Source organism: Thunnus albacares, chromosome 17, assembly GCF_914725855.1.
Source record: "Thunnus albacares chromosome 17, fThuAlb1.1, whole genome shotgun sequence".
In the NCBI taxonomy this organism is placed as follows: Eukaryota; Metazoa; Chordata; class Actinopteri; order Scombriformes; family Scombridae; genus Thunnus; species Thunnus albacares.
The window spans coordinates 27,369,370-27,395,591 of record NC_058122.1 but is presented as its reverse complement, the minus strand read 5'-3'; the positions used below and the strand labels follow the sequence as shown (position 1 = coordinate 27,395,591).

At 38.2% G+C, this 26,222-nt stretch overlaps 1 protein-coding gene across 1 annotated transcript; it reads right to left on the bottom strand.

The window, feature by feature from the left end:
- Positions 1–16,169: 16,169 nt before the first annotated feature.
- Positions 16,170–22,628, bottom strand: LOC122967010. Its single transcript, XM_044331360.1, has 3 exons — positions 21,760–22,628; positions 19,161–19,429; positions 16,170–16,836 (listed from the first exon to the last, which is right to left on the bottom strand). Exon 3 carries the CDS (start codon positions 16,818–16,820, stop codon positions 16,170–16,172), a length of 651 nt encoding a protein of 216 aa, XP_044187295.1. The 5' UTR covers positions 16,821–16,836; positions 19,161–19,429; positions 21,760–22,628.
- Positions 22,629–26,222: the final 3,594 nt, after the last annotated feature.

Here is a 26,222-nt window from a genome sequence, read left to right as displayed (position 1 = left end):
TTAACGAGGTAGAAGAAAGAAAGTTACAGTTGTGCCCAGAAGTTTACATACACTGGCAGAATTTATGAAATATTGACCAATTTTAGGAAAATATGACTGATCATGCTTAAAACGTTTGTTTTATTTAGGGACAGTGGTCAGGTGAAACCATTTATACTTACATAATTGTTTGAGCCCTTTTTAAATCATAATGATAACAGAATGGCCCTGATCAAAAGTTTACATACACTTGAATGTTTGGCCTGATAATATATACACACACAGGTTTAAATGGCTATGAAGGGTAACTTGTTTTATTGTAATTAGTGTCTTTGTATAAATAGTTAATGATTTTCTGCACATTTCATCCAAGGCTTTACTGGATACTGACCCACGGGGAAAGCAAAAGAACTGTAAAAGGACCTGCGAGAAAACATAGTTGAACTTTATAAATCAGGAAAAAGGATATAAAAAGATATCCGAAGATTTGAAAATGGGGCGACACGGTCGAGTTGCCAGAAAATCGCCATCACTGCTCCAACGCCACAAAACAGCCCACTTACAATATGCCAAACAGCAACTAGATAAGCCTCAAAACTTCTGGAACAAAGTCATTTGGAGTGATGAGATCAAAATTGAACTTTATGGTCACAACCATAATGACTGAATGTTACATATCTTGCAAATCCTGAGCCCTTTTGTTGTTATGGTGGCAGAATTACATTGCCGTATATAACCGTGTACACACTGTAACTACAAGCTTAAGTTTAGAGGAAATCTCTGTTCTGCTTCAGCTTTTTGCTGAGCTTAAACACAGATTTTAAAAGTTGTCAGCATGTTCTACTTATAAAAAGACCACGCTCTCTAACACGGTATATTTTGTACTTTCTGTAAAAACGCAGACTCTTTAGTGAAAAAAACTGTTTGCATTTCACGTACCTGTCTCCAGTCTTGTGTTGCTCCCCGAGTGCAGGCAGATTGGAAATGAATGTTCGCTTAGAAGTGGCTTATATAAAGAGTGTCAGGCTTTGGGAGGAGATCTCCAAAATGTGCATGATGTCTTCTTTCAGTTTCATTTCTCTTCTTGCAATGTTTTATGACTTTGGTCAAATAGGAAATATTTAAATGTGCGTGTTTTTTCGCCACAGCAGTGATGTGTTCTATCCTGACAGAGGTTTTAGAGCCTTAAATCTGAGTAGGGAATTCCAGGGACTTTCCAGGCCTCCCTGCTTATGTTTTTCAGAGAAGAAAAAATAAAAAATAATGTCGCCCAGTTGCTCATATACAGTGACAGATGAGCTGCATAACAGTGGGAAACATTTAAACAAAAACATCACTATCAAGAAGAAATAGGTTTGACAAGTGAGAGAACACACCAGATTACATTCTTGTCATATTTGCTTAGGTTTTCATTCTGCTGGAGCAGCTGCTTTTATTTCCATGACATAAAGCACCTTGTAATATTTATTTGGTCCAGGTAATAATAATAAGGAGGGGGACGAGTAGGAGCTTAGTTAGCACGGTGCATTACAGCCTGTGGTTAACTGTGATAGTGCTAATGCTAATGCTAATTTTTGCTAGCGAAAAACAGGCTCATAACCATTGTAACAAAATGTACTTACTGGAAAAAACTGAACATCCAGCTCCTTAGAGGGTCTTTTAGTACAACCAAATGCTGAACAATACTTTTTTACACAATCGTAATGTTACAATTAACTTTCATGAACTGAAAACACACTGAAATGGCGACAGCTACGGCTACACCTATACTGTGAATCTAGGGTTATGGTTACGTTACCTAACCAACATTGTTGCCGTGGTAGCGACTTGCCTGTGATGGCACCCACCTGTCACTTAAAGCAGCCATATGCATCACTAGAGATTTATGTATAGGGGGGCTAAGCCTTTACCAGGGGCGTCCTGGGGGTAGGAATTTTCTTTTTAAATGGCCCCAAAATGTCTGTTTTTCATGAATTTTTAGAGTAGCAATAGGTGTAAAATCAACGGAGTAGATCTGTATCGTCATAGTTTTATATTCGGCACAGATCTAATATGACTTAAATGCTTTCCATCCACTTACAACAGGCACAGATCAAGCAAAGGTACTGAAGTCGAGGAATGCTATCTCCTCGGCTTATATCATAAAATTCAGCATTAATTTTAACTGAAAGCTTAAACTCCTGTTCGCTTTCTTCTTTATCACTAATCTCCATCAGACCTGCTACTTCAGCCCCGTCAGTCTCCTCTATCATCCTTCTCTCCCTCTCCTCGCCTGTTTTTAGCAACATGTTATTTTATTAAACTCAGATTTACAAGAACTCAAGGCTTAATGAGTGAGCAACCAGTTTAAATTTGTATTTGTCCGAACTGGCAAAATCTTCTCACCTGACTAGCCTTTAGCGGAGCTGCCGCCTTTTTTGAAGAAATTTTGTATATCCATCTACAGGTTGAGGAATTGAGGGATATAAAATTGCGTTATGATCAACACAATGTGACCTTTTCACTGATATTAACTGATTATAAACAGTAATCTATGCCTACTGATATGATTGTTTCAAAATACTTTAGAGGCATATAAAAGCAAAAAATGTAAAGAGCAGTCAATATTATTTCTATGTATTTAACTCGTTCACATTTTGGCTGGCTGGCTCGTTAGCTAGTTAGTACAGCGGAGCAGCAGTGGTCAAGTGAGCTAGAAAGGGGATGAGGAGAGAGAGCAGTGGTAGCTGGTGAATGAGAGGAATAAAATGTTATTTACTGATTGATTCACTGCAGTTACAAATAAACACACCCACACCCCGCACCTCCACATCCCTGATAATGGTGCCACAGCCGCTAATTACAATATCATATGTGTATCATGGGAGTAAGGAAAAAAATAAAAATAAAAATAGTTATTGTAATTTTTTTCCCCCTGTTGGGTCTCACTGGCCAACCACGTTTCAAGACTCTAAGAAACAACAGGAGTCCTCAAGAAACTCAGTCTCTCCAGAGTCTGTGGTTGTTCGCACCTAAGTGTGAAACTTCACCGATGGATCCCGGTTAACAAAACTAGAGACCCCCCCGCTTCTCTTTCTCTTTTCCCTCACAATTGCTGCAGGAGAATCTCTCTGCTCTCTGGTGTGGCTGGCTCACAGCAGACACACACAGAACTCCTTTCCCTTACGGCAGAAGACGCAAGAGCCTGCCTAAGACATGGTGACTTAGTTATCTAGTGCCAGCAGCTACCACACAAGTCTGCTGGCTGATTTAAAAAGCACAGGAGCCACAAAGCAGAGTCAGCAACACCTGCCTGAAGGACAAAATTGTAAAGTCTGCCATGGTACTACCAAATACTACATTGAGTAGTCAGTATTGTCATCAGAGCCAATGAGTGAACCAACCAATACTCTTGGACATTCCTGAAATGGGATTTATCATTTTAGGTGCCACTCTCTCTGAATCTCATCTTAACAAATTTACATCACTAACATTCCTGTTCTCACTAACCCCTACTTACTATTTCACTCTGTATCTTATGTTACTCTTGGTAAAGTTTTAGCCAACATCTTGTCACAACTTCAGTGGTTTCCGACTACTGTTACAGTCTCTACAGCAGATGGTACAGTGGGCCAATGGAAACACTGGATTAGAGCAGCAGCAGCCTCTCCCAGGTCCTAGTGCCCGGCTCTTTAGGTACATTGTGAATTTGGAGACACAATGGCACAATTCAATCAACTTTAATGAAAAATGAATGAGAAAAAGTTATTGATGATTTAAACTAATAATGCACATTTATTTTGGGGAGGCCAAAGAAAATTTATGGGGGGCTAAAGCCCCCCTAAAATAGGCCTAGCAATGCCCCTGACAGTGGCTACTTTAGTGTTGATGAAGTGACGGGTTTTGCCTAGTATACCAATACTCCTGGCTATTTTGGTGGTTATGGCCTTGAGATGAGGTTACCAAGATAAGAATTCATTAAGGAGAACGTCATCATGTAGAATGCACATTACTTATGGGGATGTTATCAATTACATATTTAGACGAGGAGTTAAAAATCCAGCCAGCAACTGAGCTAGGGTTAATTAATCTTGTTTGTTTAATCCGTACAAAAGAGTATTGTAAAAATGACATGTCATGCTTTATATAACAGCCACAAATTGTTAAAATAGAGACTATTTATGTGAAAACCTACAGTGAGGTGGATTATTTAGAGCAGCTGCTCCTGGAAATGCAAGTTGTTTTAAATATTTCCAAATGTGTTTTTAATGCTCCACACATCATAAACAAATTTCTTTTCACCTCCATTGTATTTTGATGGCTGCAGATGTTTCAAAGGTGAATATCTCTAAATAAAAATTTACCCATCACACGGCAATTTAAGATTTGACCAATTTATTTTCCAGGTTACAATGACAGAGTAACAAAATGCAAACGTCATTTCCTTTTTATACAAATATGTAAAATATGTTTGAACATACAAAATAAATCGGTTTGGTAACAGCTCGTGCAGCTCACATGTTGCCCCATGCACCATATCCATATCCTGGGCCTGGGCCATTTGGTTGGAATGGATGTGGTTTGATACAAAGGATTTTGATTCGATCGGGATCCCAGACACAATTCATCTCCCTCGCCAATCCACACCCGCGAGGTATCCAGGCAGTGTCGTACACTGTGCCGCATCTGGGGTTGTGCCAGTTCTTCTGACGTTGGTGGCCCTTACGATTGATGACGATCACTTTGCCCACGTTGACTGAGACCTTAATGATGACTTTGTCATGCTCAGGGTGACCAATGGGATAGTAGCAAGCTTTCCTCAGATCTCTGCTGAGGTAGACGCCTCGGCCGAGCATCCCGTTTTTAGACCGCCGAAAACCTGAGACCAGGATGTCTGCAGCCTTTTCTCTGCTGGTGCCGTGGTACATGACAAATGTTCTACCATTAACTGCTGCTGAGAAGCCCTGGAAATACATCCTTGCAGGTGGAGTAGGGTCATCTTCAGGCCACTGGTACATGTTGGTCTCAGTATCACTGTAGAAAAGAGATTCAAAGACATAAGAGTAAAGAACGAAGAAACTAAACATCACTGCAAATAAAAATAATACAGGAATGAAACAAGACAATTAGGACAGGATTCAGAGACATATACTAATATTGCTACAGAATTTCATATTCTGGTTTATGACCAAATACTGACATTTGTCGTATCAGTTTCGTTGGGTCGCTGTTGAAAAAACTCAAGGCCAAACTTCTCTTTGTTGTTCAAAAATCAGGAGTCAGAGTTTCTGAGCAGCAAAAATGTACTTTAATGCCAGGCAATGAAGGAGAGCAATACAGTGTTCATAATAGACCACCCCGTTGCTCTGAGGTTTCCAGCCTCAGGGCGTAGTCTTTTATACCCTTGAGACTGCATAGGTCACGCCTTGTGTCCATCCTCTTCGTACTTGGCCAACCACACCACTATTATTTTTTTTACGTCACCTGTTGTTGGCCCAAAATCTCTGAAATAGGTTTTGACCCGAGCTGGTTATATCTGGCATGACCAGTTCCATCCAGTTATGCTCTTTTATTTTTTGTAACTGCTAAGGATCATATCAAACCATTATTGTTAGAGCTTCCCCTGGCTCTGTCTCTCCATTGCCATACTTGCCTCCTCACACCCCCCTCCTTTCCCACAGCCACTCTTTTTTTTCCTTTTTTTCTTTGAAACACTGAGTTTGATACAAACACATTTCAAAGTGAAGTTTAACACAAACATACTCTCCAGTTTATCCAGTGCATTAAGTGAGATTCTTTTAACATTTTTGTGCCCTTTCATTGATTATATGTGGTCTGTGAGGTTATATATTCATTATAATGACAATTCAACACACTACTACTTATTACTTATGATACTTGTCATAATCATTCTGCGCCATTAGGTTCTTTTCCGTTTAGCAACTCATGAGTCTTTATAAAATTACACCACAAATTCCCATCAGCCTTAGCTGTACTTTGTGTTTAGTGCTAATTAGCACTTTGGTGTGGAGAGAGGCCTTTTTTGTGTTTTAGCAACATCTTGCTTATGAGTTATTGACATGTTGAACACACTTAATTGTCCTCTGGCAACACGTCTCTTGTGGTTTCTGTAATGTGTTGTGTTGTGGTATTTGCAGCACCTTTTCTAAATGCTGCGCAGGTGTCAAATTAATGAAGATGTTTTCTTAATTTGCTTGTGTTTTGTCTATTTGCATGTGTCTACTTAAGTTGCAGCACGTTTGCCCTTGTCGGCCACTGTAATAGTGCGACTTGCCGCAGCAAAATAAATAAATGTGTCAGCTTCATCCATCAAAAGTCAGGGGGCAGGTTAAAGCCTCTGATTGGTGAATCAACAGTATTACAGACCCATATAAACTTAGCACAAAAAGTAAGGAAATTTGTGTTTGGTAGATTATTTCTTTGTTGTAACAATGCTTCTTGGCAATAAATCATATACTGTTGGAAAGCCTGTTTATTTCCCTTTTAAATGGTGCCACATTTGTGAGGAACATGCATTTGTGGGATGAGCAGCAGAGCTGAGTATGTGGGTTGCGCCCATGAAAAATTTGCCACATCTTCTCTGCCAATGCCAAACAGCTTATTCTGCCATTGACTCTTGTTTGGTGTTTGGTGGACTGGATGATTGAAGTTAGAAGAAACAATTTATTCATTTAACAAACAGGAGCCTCAGTAGCGTGTGGAAGAACCATACACAGCCACAACAGCATTTGTCGCAAGTCAGCCAACGTGGTTGTGTTGGTCACTCTAGTACGAACAGCACGCCCAAGCTGATCCCACAAGTGTTCAATGGGGTTGAGGTCAGGACTGCTGGCAGGCCATTCCATCTTCTCCACTCCCAAATTCTGGAGGTAGTCTCTGATAAACCCCACAAACCGACAAATGCTGGTTGAAGAATGGGATGCCATCCCACAGCAGTGTGTGACCAGGCTGGTGACCAGCATGAGGAAGAGGGACCAGGCTGTTGTGGCTGTGTATGGTTCTTCCACACACTACTGAGGCTCCTGTTTGTTAAATGAATAAATTGTTAAATTGTCGATGTTAATGTTACAGTCTTTTTAGTGGCAAAGTCCCTCTTTTTGTTACTATACTTCCACTGCAGCTCAACAGGGAAACACTGTCCGAGGAAACACAAAGAGGGAATTTGATGCTAAAAAGACTGTAAATGTGTCAGATATCCACTTGATATGACTAACTCAGACTGATGAAGCTGAATATAAGCTTCACAGAGACTTTTAAATGACTGTGTGGACACACTGTGGATTTTGGCCTCCATCACTTCCATTGAAAGCACATTTGAAGGATCTTTTAATATCCAGTATGAACAGCAGGAATGATTACAGCAAGGAAAACCTCTTTCACTGTTACTATGGACACCTGACTGCTGGTTTAAGACACACTTGAAAAATTGAGAAACTGTCATTTAACGTTTCATCTAATGCCACCATCAGTTTTTTCAATTTTTAATTTTTCTAACACTTTGCCTGCTAAACATCAGCATATTAATATTGTCACTGTGAGCATGTCAGACTAAAATTCAGGTGTTGTGTTTACTGGGTTCAAAAGTCATGATAAACAGATAAAGAGGAGACTCTAAACTGCTTGTAGCTCTTATAGATTGGTGACCTTAAAAATACTCTTAATTCTCCTGTGGACACAGTATTTATAGACGATGGTTCTGTTTGGTAAAAAGGACTGCTTCACAGTTTTTCAACTCTGATCTTATTATAATATCTTTTCCCATTATTTATAATTACAGCAGGACAGAATTACAACCCTTAGTAAAAAAAAAAAAAAGGTTGCCTTCACATTTCTCGTTATAACAAAGAAAGCATCTTCCTTTTTAACAAAAAAACTCATCATAATGATAGAATGTGATTTCCTGATTAAGAACTACTTTCTCATTATAGTGATCAAGGTCTCTCATAATTTTAGGTGCTTTTCTCATGACAAATACATCCGATGGGCTTGGTTTTGCCTCGATAGAGACGTCTTGCCTACGAATGTCTGCCTACCAATAAAAACCACATCCTGGTTGCTCAGTAAGAGCAGTTAGACTTGAATGATTCATTCAGACCTTCATGAACATCCTATTTTTATGAGATACAGATACAATGTTACACCTCAAACACATTTCTTGATTCTTTAGTATTTTTTCTATTATGCATCTTGTTATGATGACTTGTTTTTCTTGTTAAAATGATAAAAAATATTTAATTTTAACGAGGCAGCTTTGTAACACATTGTATCAAAAAATGTTATATAGAAGATAGAAAGTTACAGTTGTGCCCTGAAGTTTACATACACTGGAAGAATTGATAAAATATTGACAATTTTTTGGAAAATATGACTGATCATGCTTAAATTTTTTCTTTTATTTAGGGACAGTGGTCAGGTGAAGCCATTTATTCTTACATAATTGTTTGAGCCTTTTTTAAATCATAATGATAACAGAATGGCCCTGATCAAAAGTTTACATACACTTGAATGTTTGGCCTGATAATATACACACACTTTATAGTTTAAATGGCAATGAAGGGTAACTTGTTTTATTGTAATTAGTGTCTTTGTATAAATAGTCAATGAGTTTCTGCACATTTCATCCAGGGCTTTACTGGATACTGACCCACGGGGAAAGCAAAAGAACTGTAAAAGGACCTGCGAGAAAACATAGTTGAACGTTATAAATCAGGAAAAAGGATATAAAAAGATATCTAAAGATTTGAAAATGGGGCAACACAGTCGAGTTGCCAGAAAATCGCCATTACTGCTCCAACGCCACAAAACAGCCCACTTACAATATGCCAAACAGCAACTAGACAAGCCTCAAAACTTCTGGAACAAAGTCATTTGGAGCGATGAGACTAAAATTGAACTTTATGGTCACAACCATAATCACTGAATGTTACATATCTTATAAATCCTGCCAGGGTATGTAAACTTATGAGCACAGCTGTATATTACTTCATATATTATAACTGAGCCCTTTTTTTTGTCATGGTGGCAGCATTACATTGCCGTATATAACCGTGTACGCACAGTATTTTTTGTACTTTCTGTAAAAACAAAAAACAAAGTGTGTGTTTCACGTACCTGTCTCCAGTCTTGTGTTGGTCCCCGAGTGCAGGCAGATTGGAAATGAATGTTCGCTGAGAGGTGGCCTGTATAAAGAGCGTCAGGCCTCAGGAGGAAATCCCCAAATTGTGCATGATGTCTTCTTTCAGTTTTACCACAGCAGTGTTGTGTTCTGTCCTGACAGCTAATAGCATCAGAGGTTTTAGGGCTTTAAATCTGAGCAGGGAATTCCAGGCCTCCTCGGTTATGTTTTCCCCAAGAAAAAAAGAAAAAGATAAAACTGTTGCCCAGATGCTCATATACAGATGAGTAACAGATGAGCTGCATAACCGTGGGAAACGTTTTAACAAAAACATCACTATCAAGAAGAAATAAGTTTGACAACTGAGAGAACACACCAGATTACATTTGTGTCATATTTGCTTAGGTTTCCATTCTGCTGGAGAAGCTGTAAGCTTTTCATTTCCATGACATAAAGCAGCTTGTAAACTTTATTTGGTCCAGGTAATAAAGATAAGGAGGGGAGGAGCAGTAGTTAAGATTTAGACGAGGAGTTAAAAATCCCTGATTTAAGACCATTAAAGATGAAGTGTGTATGATAAATATGAAGCCAGCAACCAGGCTACAAATGTAAAAATGACATGTCATGGTTTTACAAGGCGTTATGTGCTGGACTATTTTAATATTTTGTTTTAGGAGGTGACAGTGGTGGATATGTTATGTTAACCTTTTGGTATAACAGCCACAAATTGTTAAAATAGACACTATTTATGTGAAAACCTACAGCGAGGTGGATTATTTAGAGTAACTGTTTCTGGAAATGCAAGTTGTTTTAAATATTTCCAAATGTGTTTTTAATGCTCCACACATAATAAACAAAATTCTTTTCACCTCCATTGTATTCAGATGGCAGCAGATGTTTCAGAGGTGAATATCTCAAAATAAAAATATACCCATCACACAGCCATTTAAGATATAAAATTATTGAGGATTTATTTTCCAGGTTACAATGGAGTAACAAAATGCAAATATAATTTCCTTTTTATACAAATATATTAAAATATCTCACATGTAGCCTTGTGCACCATATCCATACCCATAACCATATCCATGTCCATATCCATGCCCATAACCATATCAATATCAATATCAATATCCATCCAGGTTGGACTGGACATGGTTCTACACGATACTAAGGATTTTGATTCGATTGGGATCCCAGACACAATGCGTCTCGAAATTGCTCTTCACCATTCCACTCCAAGGAGGTATCCAGGCGGTGTCGTACACCTCGCCGTATTTGGGGTCGCGCCAGTTCTTCTGACGTGGGTGGCCCTTACAATCGATGGTGATCACTCTTCCCACGTTGACCGAGACCTTAATGACGACTTTGTCATGCTCAGGGTGACCAACGGGATAGAACATAGCTTTCTTCAGATCTCTGCTGAGGTAGACGCCCGGGCCGAGCATCCCGTCTAGAGAACGGTGAAAACCTGAGGCCAGGATGGCTTTAGCATTTGCTCTGCTGGTGCCGTGGTACATTTCAAAAGTTTTACCATAAACTGGTGCTGAGAAGCTCTGGAAAAACATCTCCTCAGGCAGAGTAAAGTCATCTGCAGCCCACTGGTACATGTTGGTCTCAGTATCACTGTAGGAAAGAGATTCATAAGTGTAAAAACTTCAAAAGGATTTCATGCAAATAAACTATACTGCAAATAAAAATAATACAGGGATGAAACAAGACAACTAGGACATGATTCAGAGACATGTAGTAATATTTGAGGTTAATTTGATGTGTTGTTCTTCTAGAGGATCTGTTTAGCCTAGCTTCGCACAAAAAGACTGGAACAAGCAGAGGAAAACTGTTAGCCTAGCTTTATCAAAAGTGAAATGAAACTGAGAGCTAAATGCTAATGTCAGCATGCTAACATGCTCACAGTGTCAATGCTAACATGCTGATGTTTAACGGGTAGTTTAGCGTGTTTGCATGGTAACATTTGCTAATTAGCACCAAACACAAAGTGCTTCTCCTTTAGCGCCACGATGAGGTCAACATTTTTGGTTTTTAGTGAAATGTGTCGACAATTATTGAATGGATTACTACAAAATTTCGTACTTTAGTTTATGATCAAATACCTACAAAACTGACATTCCCATCAGCCTTAGCTGTACCTTGTGTTTAGTGCTAATTAGCACTTTGGTGTGTTTTGCTATACCACACCAAACTAAGCTGGTGAACATGGTAAACATAATACCTTCTAAACATTAGCATGCTAGCATTCTGGTGTTAGCATTTAGCTCATAGCCCCTGCTGTGCCTAAGTACAGCCCAAGGCCCCAAGATCAGCACTGGGCTGTGAATCCAGTTTGATATAGTGGCTAAATTGTGTTATTAGAAATTCTGGGTCCATCACTTGAGAAAGGAAGCAGCTGTAAAACAGTGAATTTTTTTTTTTTTTTTTTTTTTTTTGACATCACAGCCCCTGCAAAATGACTTGTTCCATTATCAGAATTCATCCAACAACATTTGGAAATCACATACTCTATGGGCCTAAAAACGCATAAGTTGTATTTTATTGTTATTATTTTTATATATTCTTACTAATATTATTACTATTATTATTTTTTTCTCTCTTTTTATATGTGCTCATTCTTTCTCTTTCTGTGATTTGTGTGACCCTGGATTAGAGGATGTGGGAGGATGATGATAACAGACCGCATATGTATCCACATGTCAAGATAACTATATTTTTGTATAATGGAAAATACCAATAAAAGAACAACAGTCAGGAGCCCAAATGAACAGTGAAATATGTTTTTCTTGCTGTAATCATTCCTCCTGTCCATACTGACCATTAGAAGATCCCTTCATAATGACCTTACAATGGAAGTGATTAGGGACAAAATCCACAGTCCTGAAGCTAATATGAAGCTTCAGCGTCCAAATGAGTCAAATCAAGTCGATATCTTTCAACGTTACAGTCTTTTGTAGTGCCAAAGTCCCTCTTTTTGTTACTATACTTCCACCTGCAGCTCAACAGGGAAACACAAAGAGGGAATTTGATGCTAAAAAGACTGTAAATGTGTCAGATATTCACTTGATATGACTAACTCAGACTGATGAAGCCTCATATAAGCTTCACAGAGACTTTTAAATGACAAAACGGTGGATTTTGGCCTCCATCATTTACATTGAAAGCACGTTTGAAGGATCTTTTAATATCCAGTATGAACAGGGGGAATGATTACAGCGAGGAAAACCTCTTTCACTGTTCATATGGACACCTGACTGCTGTTTTTAAGACACACTTGAAAAATTGAGAAACTTTCATTTAACATTTCATCTAATGCCACCATCAGTTTTTTCAATTTTTAATTTTTCTAACACTTTGCCTGCTAAACATCAGAATATTAATATTGTCACTGTGAGCATGTCAGACTAAAATTCAGGTGTTGTGTTTACTTTAAACTGCTTGTAGCTCTTATAGATTGGTGACCTTAAAAATACTTGTAATTCTCCTGTGGACACAGTATTTATAGGTGATGGTTCTGTATGGTAAAAAGGACTGCTTCACAGTTTCCCATTATGTATAATTACAGCAGCACAGAATTGCAACCCTTAGTAAAAAAAAAAAAAGTTTCCTTCACTTTTCCCGTTCTAACAAAAAAAGCATCTTCCTTTTCAACGAGAAAATGTTTCCCATCATAATGAGAAAATGTGATTTCCTTATTAAGAACTACTTTCTCATTATAATTATAAAGTTCTCTCATAATATTGAGTGCTCTTCTCATGACAAATACATCCGATGGGCTTGGTTTTGCCTCGATAGAGACGGAGAGTGTCTACCAATAAAAACCACATCCTGGTTGCTCAGTAAGAGCAGTAAGACTTGAATGATTTATTAAGACCTTCATGAACATCCTATTTTTATGAGATACAGATACAATGTTACACCTCAAACACCTTTCTTGATTCTTTAGTATTTTTTCTATTATGCATCTTGTTACGATGACTTGTTTTTCATGTTAAAATGATAAAAAACATTCAATTTTAATAAGGCAATTTTATTAAACATTGTATCAAAAAGGTTATATAGAAGATAGAAAGTTACAGTTGTGCCCAGAAGTTTACATACACTGGCAGAATTTATAAAATATTGACCATTTTTTGGAAAATATGACTGATTTAGGGACAGTGGTCAGGTGAAGCCATTTATTCTTACATAATTGTTTGAGCCCTTTTTAAATACCTGCCATGCATACCAATAAAAACCACATCCTGGTTGCTCAGTAAGAGCAGAATTAGACTTGATCGATTCATTAAAACATTTGTGCACATCCCATTTTTATGAGATACAGATACAATGTTACATCTCAAACACCTTTCTTGATTCTTTAATATTTTTTCTATTATGCATCTTGTTATGATGACTTGTTTTTCTTTTCATTTTAGTGAGGCAGTTTTTAACATATCAAAAAGGTTATATAGAAGATAGAAAGTTACAGTTGTGCCCAGAAGTTTACATAGCCTGGAAGAATTTATGAAATATTGACCATTTTATGGAAAATATGACTGATCATGCTTAAAACTTTAGTTTTATTTAGGGACAGTGGTCAGGTGAAGCCATTTATTGTTACATAATTGTTTGAGCCCTTTTTAAATCATAATGATAACAGAAATCATCCCAAATGGTCCTGATCAAAAGTTTACATACACTTGAAAGTTTGGCCTGATACTATACACACACAGGTTTAAATGGCTATGAAGGGTAAGTTTCCACACCTGTAACTTGTTTGATTGTAATTAGTGTTTTTGTATAAATAGTCAATGAGCTTCTGCACATTTCATCCAGGGCTGCTCTGACTTTACTGGCTACCAACGCCACAAAACAACCCACTTACAATATGCCAAACAGCACCTAGACAAGACTCACAACTTCTGGAACAAAGTCATTTGGAGTGATGAGACTAAAATTGAACTTTATGGTCACAACCATAAACACTATGAGTGGTACATATCTTATAAATCCTGCCAGGGTATGTAAACTTATGAGCACAGCTGTATATTACTTCATATATTATAACTGAGCCCTTTTTTTTGTCATGGTGGCAGCATTACATTGCCGTATATAACCGTGTATGCACTGTATCTACAAGCCTAAGTTGCACGGTATTTTTTGTACTTTCTGTAAAAACTCTAGTGAAAAAAACAAAGTTTGTGTTTCACGTACCTGTCTCCAGTCTGTTGTTGGTCCCTGAGTGCAGGCAGATTGGAAATGAATGTTCGCTTGGAAGAGGCCTATATAAAGAGCGTCAGGCTTTGGGAGGCAAGGACACGAATTTGCATGATGTCCTCTTCAGTTTCGTTTCTCCTCTTGCACTGTTTAATGACTGTTGTCAGATAACAATTGTTTTGAATGCTCTAAACAGGTTTGGCCACCACAGCAATGATGTGTTCTGTGCTGCCAGATAGTGGCATCAGAGCCTTTAGGGCCCTAAATCTGAGCAGGGAATGACTTTCCAGCCTCCCCGGTTATGTTTTTCAGACAAGAAAAAATAAAAAAATAATAATGTCGCCCAGTTGCTCATATACAGTGACAGATGAGCTGCATAATAGTGGGAAACATTTAAACAAAAACATCACTCTCAAGAAGAAATGGGTTTGACAAGTGAGAGAACACACCAGATTACATTCCTGTCATATTTGCTTAGGTTTCCATTCTGCTGGAGCAGCTGCTTTTATTTCCATGACATAAAGCAGCTTGTAAACTTTATCTGGTCCAGGTAATAATAATAAGGAGGGGGAGGAGCAGGAGCTTGGTTAGCACGGTGCATTACAGCCTGTGGTTAACTGTGATAGTGCTAATGCTAATGCTAATTTTTGCTAGCAAAAAACAGGCTTAAAACCATTAAAACAAAATGTACTTACTGGAAAAAACTGAACATCCGACTCTTCTTTTAGTACAACCAAATGCTGAATACTTTTTTACGTGATCATAATGTTATAATTAACTTTCATGAACTGAAAACACACTGAAATAGCGACAACTACGGCTACACCTATACTGTGAATCTAGGGTTATGGTTATGTTACCTAACCAACATTGTTGCCGTGGTAGCAACTTGCCTGTGATGGCACCCACCTGGGGTGAGTTATTCAAAAATTCACCCCTAGTACAGTTGAACGGGGAAATAAGCTACAGAAACCAAGACTGTTTTTTGTACCAGACTTTAAACATGTTTATTTCTGCTATAAAATCGGTATTGACTCGCTTTTGGAGCCTCAAGTGGCCATTCGATGAACTGCAGTTTTTGTCACTTCCGAGTTGGCTTCATTTTTCAGCCCTGGAGATTGCCGCTTGGATAAACCATAGTATAATATAACATAGTGGCTACCTTAGTGTTGATCAAGTGACCAGTGTTGCCTAGTATACCGATACTCCCGGTCATTTTGGTGGTTATGGCCTTGATATGAGGTTACCAAGATAAGGATTCTTGAAGCAGAACACCATCGTGAAGATTGCACATTAGTTATGGGGATGTTATTGATTACAAACTTAGACGAGGAGTTCAAAATCTCTGATTTAAGACCATTAAAAATGACGTGTGTATGATAAATATGAAGCCAGCAACCAGGCTAGGGTTAATTAATGTTGTTTGTTTAATCCATACAAAAAAGTAAATGTAAAAATTACATGTCATGGTTTTACAAGACGTTATGTGCTGGACTATTTTAATATTTTGTTTTAGGAGGTGACAGTGGTGGATATGTTTTGTAATTGTTAAAATAGACACTATTTATGTGAAAACCTACAGTGAGGTTGATTATTTAGAGTAACTGTTTCTGGAAATGCAAGTTGTTTTAAATATTTCCAAATGTGTTTTTAATGCTCCACACATAATAAACAAAATTCTTTTCACCTCCATTGTATTCAGATGGCAGCAGATGTTTCAAAGGTGAATATCTCAAAATAAAAATATACCCATCACACAGCCATTTAAGATATAAAATTATTGAGGATTTATTTTCCAGGTTACAATGATAGAGTAGCAAAATTAAAGTATCATTTCCTTTTTATAAAAATATATTAAATTATCTCACATGTAGCCTGGTGCACCATATCCATACCCATAACCATATCCATGTCCATATCCATGTCCATGTCCATGTCCATGTCCATATCCATATCCATGTCCATATCCATGTCCATGTCCATATCCTTGTCCATATCCATATCCATGTCCTTGTCCATATCCATGTCCATATCCATATCCATATCCAGGTTGAACTGGAAGTGGTTCGATGATATTAAGGATTTTGATTCGATTGGGATCCCAGACACAATGCGTCTCGAAATTGCTCTTCATCATTCCACTCCAAGGAGGTATCCAGGCGGTGTCGTACACCTCGCCACATCTGGGGTCGCGCCAGTTCTTCTGACGTGGGTGGCCCTTACAATCGATGGTGATCACTCTTCCCACGTTGACCAAGACCGTAATGATGACTTTGTCATGCTCAGGGTGACCAACGGGATAGAACCTAGCTTTCCTCAGATCTCTGGTGAGGTAGACGCCTGGGCCGAGCATCCCGTCTTGAGAACGGCGAAAACCTGAGGCCAGGATGGCTGCAGCGTTTGCTCTGCTGGTGCCGTGGTACATGGAAAACGTTTTACCATTAACTGGTGCTGAGAAGCTCTGGAAAAACATCCCCGCAGGCAGAGTAAAGTCATCTGCAGCCCACTGGTACATGTTGGTCTCAGTATCACTGTAGGAAAGAGATTCATAAGTGTAAAAACTTCAAAAGGATTTCATGCAAATAAACTATACTGCAAATAAAAATAATACAGGGATGAAACAAGACAATTAGGACATGATTCAGAGACATTTACTAATATTTAAGGTTCATTTGATGTGCTATTCTTCCTGAGGAGCCTAGCTTAGAGCAAAAAGACTTGAACAAGCAGAGGAAAACTGTTAGCCTAGCTTTATCAATAGTGAAATGAAACTGAGAGCTAAATGCTAATGTCAGCATGCTAACATGCTTACAGTGTCAATGCTAACATGCTGATGTTTAACGGGTAGTTTAGCGTGTTTGCATGGTAACATTTGCTAATTAGCACCAAACACAGAGTACTTTTCCTCTAGCCCCACCATGAGGATCTCAACAATTATTGAATGAATTGCTACAAAATTTCGTACTCTGGTTTATGACCAAATACCTACAAAACTGACATTCCCATCAGCCTTAGCTGTACTTTGTGTTTAGTGCTAATTAGCACTTTGGTGTGTTTTGCTATACCACACCAAACTAAGCTGGTGAACATGGTAAACATTATACCTTCTTAACATTAGCATGCTAGCATTCTGGTGTTAGCATTTAGCTCATAGCCCCTGCTGTGCCTAAGTACAGCCCAAGGCCTCAAGATCAGCACTGGGCTGTGAAGCCAATTTGATATAGTGGCTAAACTGTGTAATTAGAAATTACGGGTCCATCGCGTGATGCACACTGGCCCAAATAGTATTTTTCACACACAATCAGTGGAAAAGAAGCAGCTGTAAACCAGTGAATACATTTATTTTGACATCACAATCTACGCAAAATGTTTTATCATCAGAATTCATCTGACAACATTTAGAAGTCGGATATTCTATAGGCCCAAAAATGTAGAAGTTGTATTTTATTGTTATTATTTTTATTTATTTTTACTACTATTATTACTTATTCAGGAGCCCAAATGAACATTGAAACATGTTTTTCTTGCTGTAATCATTCCTCCTGTTCATACTGACCATTAGAAGATCCCTTCATAATGCACTTACAATGGAAGTGATGGGGGACAAAATCCACAGTCCTCCTTCTGTGCAAAAATGTATTTAAAAGTTTATCTGAAGCTAATATGAATAAAGAGCATACATGCCAAAAACATATAACATTATATTAACAATATATATATATAAATATATAAGACATATAAAACATATAAAATTAGAAGGTAAGGAGTATTAAAGTAAGTATTATTAAAAAGGAATAACAATAATAATACTGATTCTAAAATGAAGGTTTTACCCGTTAACTACACACTTTAAACCTAACTTAAAGCTTGTGATAAAAGCTGATTTAGAGATTAATTCTCGGTATAGTGAGGAGACCTGTACTTGATGATCTCAGGAGTCTGTCTGGTGTGTATTCGGAGAGCATGTCAACGACGTTCATAGCTTTAAAAAACAACAAGTCAAATTTTAAAATCAATTCTTCGTTTTACTGGGAGCCAGTGAAGAGAAGTTAAAATGGAAGTGATGTGTTCACACCTTTTAGTTATCAAGCGTTTGTTTGACAAGGAGGGAATTTGATGCTAAAAAGACTGTAAATGTGTCAGATATCCACTTGATATGACTAACTCAGACTGCTGAAGCTGAATAGAAGCTTCACAGAGACTTTTAAATGACTGTGTGGACACACTGTGGATTTTGTTCTCCATCACTTACACTGAAAGCACATTTGAAGGCTCATTTAACAGCCAGTATCAACAGGAGGAATGATTACAGCGCGGAAAACCTCTTTCACTGCTCATACGGACACCCGACTGCTGTTTATAGACACACTTGAAAGATTGTGAAACTTTCACTTAACATTTCATCGTTAATGCCACCATCAGTTTTTTTCAATTTTTAATTTTTCTAACACTTTGCCTGCTAAACATCAGCATATTAATATTGTCACTGTGAGCATGTCAGACTAAAATTCAGGTGTTGTGTTTATTGGATCCAAAAGTCATGATAAACAGATAAAGAGGAGACTCTAAACTGCTTGTAGCTCTTATAGATTGGTGACCTTAAAAATACTCTTAATTCTCCTGTGGACACAGTATTTATAGACGATGGTTCTGTTTGGTAAAAAGGACTGCTTCACAGTTTTCCAACTCTGACCTTGTTAAAATGTCTTTTCCCATTATTTATAATACCAGCAGCACAGAACTGCAACCCTTAGTAAAAAAAAAAGTTGCCTTCACATTTCTCGTTATAACAAAAAAAAGCATCTTCCTTTTTTAACAAGAAAACGTTTCTCATCAAAGTTTGTGTTTCACGTACCTTTGTCCAGTCCTGTGTTGGTCCCTGAGTGCAGGCAGATTGTAAATGAATGTTCGCTTTGAATCAGTTTATATAAACAGCTTCAGGCTTTCGGAGGAAATACCATAAATGTGCATGACGTCTTCTTTCAGTTTCGTTTCTCCTCTTGCAATGTTTTATGACTTTCGTCAGATAAGGAATGTTTTGAATGCTGTACACGGGTGCGGCCTCCACAGCAGTGCCGTTCTGTCCTGCCAGATAGTGACATCAGAGGTTTTAGGGCCTTAAATCTAAAAAAAAAATAATATAATAATAATAATGTTGCTCATATACAGTGACAGATGAGCTGCATATTAGTGGGAAACACCATCTATTCCATCAAGACATCACTATCAAGAAGAAATAGGTTTGACAACTGAGAGAATAAACCAGAATCACATTCCTGTCATAGGTTTCCATTTCCATGGAATAAAGCAGCTTGTAAACTTTATTTGGTCCAAGTAATGAAGATGAGGATGAGGATTTGGGTCCCTCTGGTGTTGCATATTGGGCCATAGGTTAATCATTCAGTATAATACAAATAGTAAAACACTTTTTTATATTGTATGTTTTATAAAACGCTTTACAATAAAGTAGACCACAATAAAAAAAAATACACAAAAAGACTAAAACTAAGTAAAACACCACACAATAATTCATTAAAAAGCTGTTTTTAAACAGTGATTCAGTCATTCTAATGTGTTTTTTTCTAATTCTTTCACATTTCCAGGTCTACATTTATATTCTGTGGCTAAACTGGAATATCTTTGCATATATATATATATATATATATATATGTGTATATATATGTGTATATATATATATATATATATATATATATATATATATATGTATATGTATGTATGTATATATGTATATATATATGGGGTTTTTTTTTCACTTTCAGCTGCATTTTGTATGAAAGGTGCTGTACAAATAAAGTTTATTATTATTATTATTATTATTATTATTATTATTATATATGTATATGAATGTGACGTAGCCAGATTCAAGCAGGAGAGGTAAAGAAAACTCTAAATGCTGTGTTTCAGAATTCCCTGAACCACGATGGCAGCAGTCAGATGCGGCTTCCGCACATGGTGAACAGCTACTTTTCACACTTTTTGAGGGCGTGTACCTGCGCTGCGCTTTGCCTCTGCACCAAGTGTCTGCACTATTCTCTGCTCCCTACGTCACAGTGAGCAAAGAGTAAAATTCCTCATCATCTGAAGGCGGCTCAAGGCAGACGAGACACTGAGCGTGTGCAGGAATGCGGTTCACTAGCTTGTTGCTCGCTACATATCACAACCTCTTGACGACAATGTATTACAAAGTCAAGAGGAGGCTGTTAGCAAAGCTGTACACCGAACCGCTCCAAACAGAACGTCCATCTTTATATGCAGGCTACAGTCTCTGGACGTCTCTGCTGGTTTCCTTTAGTGTTGTGTATAAAGTGTTCACTGTGAGAGAAATTACACATACTACTGCACATTTAATCATGTTTCATTTCCACTGTTTATTTATTCTTACCACTTTTAACTGACACAACTTTAGCTTGATAATATACTGAAGGACTATTAATGTGACAGAAGGGTTCATGGAGTCTTTGGGAGTGTGAGCAGGGAGTTTGCAAACTTTTAAAAAAACATTTTTTTAATTGTTCAGAAAGGCCAAGGCTACAGAGACGCGTCAGAGGATAGAAAGACTGATAAGGAAGTGTGAGAAAGTGTTTGACTCAGCAGGTGTACAGAGGCAGGAAAAAAAAAAGAAAAGACATGCTGATAAGTAAGAAACAAACAAAGAGTGAAGGGATGAATGAAGCTGTTGTGTGTTTGACTTTTCATTCTTTGTCTAACACAGACAGCGTCAGCGTGACCACATGAGTTTTATTAAAGTGTGACAATATTTTAAGAGGATTTTTGTCTCGTTCCTTTTTATCAGAGCGGTGTTACGACCCTCTCCGTCCCGTCTGCCTGTGGCTTGATTAATGTGGCTGCTGTCTGTGTTGTTTCTGGAAGCAGCGTCATCGGCGACACTTGCAACACCTGAGACCCTGTAGGGTCCTTCAAAAACCCTCCTGGACCTCAGTCGCTGCGTGCTCTCCTCCTCGAGACACCCTTTGGTTTTTTTGATTGACGTTTGGTTTGTTTTGTCTGCACCACACGACACTGCATCACCGTTTCCACTCGTGCATTCACCTGCACTGCTGATCTCACTGATTACACATGCTTGATTGTTCATCATTGCTTTGTTGTGCAGCCACAACGTCGCCAAATCAGATTTAAAGGGGACATATTCTGCTTTTTGTAGCAGCTCTATGGACAGTTTAAATATTCATTAAGTACATTAAATAATTGATATTTATATCACATCTCTGTCAGTGTTTCCCAGCTTTATATAGAAATAGTGTACAGTGGGTTGAGCCTTGATATTTGCTTGAACATGGATCAGTTACACATTAAACCAGGTTTAAAAGGGTCCCAGTTATTCACTCTTTGTGTGTTTGACACTGTTTTCTCTCACTGGGTGTGTTAAATATATATATATAACAGACCACATCCGCTCGTCAGCTGTGACTCACCGTTAGAAATGAAACGCTCGTTCTGAGGTTGAGCATGAAATCTTTAACGCGACTTCACTTCTGCTCCAAGTTGTTTGGCTCAAAACAAAGTCACACATCGAATTTAGTTTCTTAAGCGTGAGATGTGACCTAAACTGAGAAAAGAGAAAAGAGAGAGAGAGACGGTTTGTGACTAACGCTGCACTCAGATTTAAATTATGCACAACTGTTCAGGTGTTTCACTCTTATCGGATTCGACTGAAGTAGCTCAAATTATTTTGGTTAAAGGTTTTTTCAAGTGTGTCATGTACAAACATGTTCATATATATATGATGAAATGGGTCTTTGTAGCCTCGTTAAGATACTCTACTTAACGAGGCTACGCTGTAAGAAATGATCCAAAGTTCAGCTGAAGTTAATACGATGCTTCAACAGTCTCAGTTAGATAAATCGAATCTTCTAAAGTTAAAGAAATCACCTGTTCTTCTTCTTCTTCTTCTTCTGTGAGTTTTTACAGCAGTTGGCATCTGCGTTACTGCCACCTTCCGCTTTCATTCTCCATCAAATCCGTTTTTCCAGTTCAGTCATCCTCAAAAATAATCATTTCTTCCCTTTTAACACTGTCTCCAGATTCTAGTCTACTTTTAACCTCGTCCTCTACCCGCCCTGTCCTCCGTTGTCCTCCGTTGTCCTCCGTGGTCGTGTGCTATATGCTCGACTGTCTCAGCCGCCTCATGTCGGATGTTTTCCTGTGATGAGAAGTTTACTGTTCATGTTTCTCAGCCTGTTTCTTGTTACTTGTTCTTTCCTACTTCTCAACATATTTACTCTGTTTTGGATCGAGTGTCTTCTTTTTACATTATCTCAGTGCCGTTGCCGCTGTTGATGCACTTTTCGCGTGTGCGCAGAGGCAGGAGCGAATCCAGGAAGTCTGGAGGACCAGCCGGAGATCAAAGCTGGATAACACTGTGACGACCCTCTCTGAGCAGACTCTACCTGCAGGAGCCAGCGGGCGGCGTTGGAGAGGAACGTCGGGGAACTAGCTGCACCTGGGTAGTTTAGGCCTCCAGCCTATTTAGGCGTCTTCCTGTTAACCTCTTCCTCTCTCTCTTCCTTCCAGGCACCACATACTTCACTCATCCATACATCGCATTCATGACTGATTTAATTGACTAACATTATTACAATTTTATATTAAGTTAACAATAATTTTTAAAAGCGTTATTCATGTGTGGTTCCCTCCTTCGTCACCGACTCCGAGCCCGTTCACGGATATATCCTTCCACCACAGATCAGAGAAGAACTTCAGTCCACGGAAACAAAAAGAAGGAATTTTGTTTGATAAAAACTGTCACTTAATTTATCTAATTCAGACTGTTGTTGCATCATTTAAGCTTCAGCTGAGCTTTGGATTTTGTCCTTTTCTACATTTCTTACAGTGTATTAACGTCCAGAGAGATTATCTTCAGGGTCAGTATCGAGAGCAGCGACTAAAACCTATTTCCACGCACACATCAGCACACATCAGTTTATTGTATCAAGACATATTTGAAAAAACCTGAACCTGCCTTTTAGGGAAACAGTGACGGATGACTGTAAAGAGTTTCTCTGTGTAGAACAGCAGCTGCAGTTTTCACAGTAGATTAAAGTATCTAAAAGATTTGGTAACATCGAGGGCGAAAACTTCCCTTCAAGGAAGCATGAACTGATTAATATGATGACGGCGGTGAAGAAGATTTAAAAAAAGAAACGGTTGATCACACACACACACACACACACACACACACACACACACACACACAGCGTTCCCGCCGTGAGCTCCGCTGCTTTAACTGTTGACACACGAACCTTGTTGTTTCCAGCTGGATTCTCCGCTGCAAAATCTACCAAAAATGTGAAATGTGACACATCATGAGTCATCAGTGATGACGTTTTAAATCCTTCGTCTCACAGGCAAAAACTGTGAGACGAAGACAGACAGAGGTCTGTGTCTGTTAAAGCTATAATCTGTAATTATTCCACATTAAAATGCATAAAAACAACTAGACCTATGTTATATATGTTGTTGAGTTGTGTACTTATCTGTATCTGTAATTTAATCAAAGTAACGGTCCGTTTCATTTGGTCGCATGTCAATGGCGTCATACCTCCTCTACCAAAGAGTAAACACGCACCAGATGCATACGGCGGCGCTGTGTTTGTCCGCTACAATGGCGTCTACCAAAGAGTAACTTACACACATACAAGATAATACATCGGCGTTGTGGTTGTTCCACACAAACTGTTATAAATGGACTTTTATTCAGTTTTAAGCCACATTTTCATGATAAATTTAGGTGGTTTTTAACTATATCTTTTAGCCGGAAGACGGATTTTAGTCATTGGACGTCTGGATCTTAAGTTATCAGAGAAATAAACTGGACAAACGTTAGCGGCAGCTCAGCTAACAGCCCCTCCAGGAAGTCCGGTGGTCACCAAACATCGTCGGAGAAATATTGATTTTTTTAGGTGAAACAGCTTTAATTAGTATTTTTAACGATTTTAATCTGCGTTTGTTCTGGAGAGGAGGAGACCTCTGCGGATGATGAACACTGGAGTAATCCTATCCCAGTGAAGCTGGTTATTTAACAATGAAGACAACAACTCCCATGATCCCTTGCTACTACTACTCCATCTTTTGTTATTGTTTTGATTGAGACCCCTAGCGGCTGAAATTACACATTGTGCGTTTAACTCCGAGTATGTTGCTTCCTACTGAAGTTTATTTGTACAACAAGGTGATTCAAAGTGCTTTACATCGAGCATAAAAGACATTAAAACAGAATATAAAAGCGACACAAGTAGAAAGACATAAAAACAATTAAAAAATGTTAAATTTGGAAATAAATAGAAGCTACAAAGGGAATAAGACAGTTTGTTCCAGATATGTGGAGCATAAAAACTGAAGACATAAATCTTTAAAATGACTCAAAAATATATATTTAATTTTCAAATAAAAAAACAAGGCTCAGTAATTTTCTGCAGTGGTGGAAAGAAACTAACATCCCAACTTTCTGGTGATACGACGCCACTAATTGACATGAATTCTTACATTTTGCACCTTTTAAACTTCACATAACATCATCATCATCATCGTCGTCATGTTTCACGTGTTTGTGAGTTGTTAGTTCCTCTAAACTTCATTTCAAATAAATAAAACCCAAAGAGGTAAAAGTTCAATATTTCACAAAAACACAAAGATGAGAGAAAAGTTCTGAAACATGAATCCGGATTTATGTATCACTGATGTGGAAAAACTTGTACTTTAGAACAATTAATACTTAACGAGCTTCTGTCGTCCTTACTTCAATATATTTAAGTTTAATATGACACACAGAATAAAACATCTTTACAGAGCAGCTCAGCTCCACCGTCTGGGAGACAGAAACAAGTGAACTCTGGTTATTTATTTATCCTTCAGTGTTATCAGGAGGAGTCCGGTTCTCCTCCAAGGTTCTGTCTTATCTTCACCTCTGAGCGCCCGAGACAGTAAAACATACCAAGTGTGAAAGACCTCTGACTGACCAACATGCACAAATTAAAACATTCCTTTGTGACCATAAATTTTTCCCACAATCAGTAGCTTTTTTTTCATCTTTTCTGCACAAACCATCATCTCACAGTCCCTCAGATTTATATTGTGACTCTTATAAAGTCCTGAAAATCAAATAATAACGATAAAACGCTTCTCGTGCACTCAAATGTTAATTAAACAGGATGTAAAGCAGGCTGGGCGTCGAACCAGGAGCAGGTAGCATCCAAACTTCTCTCCCGTCTGCATTCGATCCTTTTTATTCCCTCGTCTAGTTTGGGTTTTGCTTGCAGCCGATCAACACTGCAGCTCATCCGGTCTGTGATGATGATGATGATGATGCTTCATCGAACAGTTTTATACAGTTAAAAGATATTTTCTCATCTTCCCGGATGTTTCACGGATTTCTGACAGATGTGTCAAAAATGTGACAGAAAGGTTGAATTATTTTGTTCGGATCTGTTCACGTTTCCATTTGGACTAAAGACAAATGTTACTTCACTGCAAATAAAACTGTTATAATGAATCGTATTTATTTGTTACGGCTTAAAAAAAACCCTCAGACACGAGTTGAATACGAGTCGTAGGTGGAAGCAGACACGTCACAATCACTGCAACACGTCATATAACGACTCACCAGCAATGAAACGGTTGTATGTTGAAATTGGTCATTTACCATTAAAATAAAATATATAGTCTAATAATCTTTTCAGTATCTATACTCTGTTGTCTCCTGAAGCCTCTGCCTGCTCTTCATACTGCTTGGAACAACTTTTTAGAGCAAATTTCCTCTTTAAACACTGTAAATCTCAGATTATCTGCTGGTTTCTGTAAACTCACCTCTGACTCTGCAGCTTTCAGTCTTTTTCTCTCAAGACGGGAAAAAAACAAACAAACAAATTGGACTCAAGCA

What these genes read in the sequence shown, in the direction of transcription:
- LOC122967010 (XM_044331360.1), bottom strand. Translation starts at nt 16,820, where the DNA reads ATGTACCAGTGGGCTGCAGATGACTTTACTCTGCCTGCGGGGATGTTT.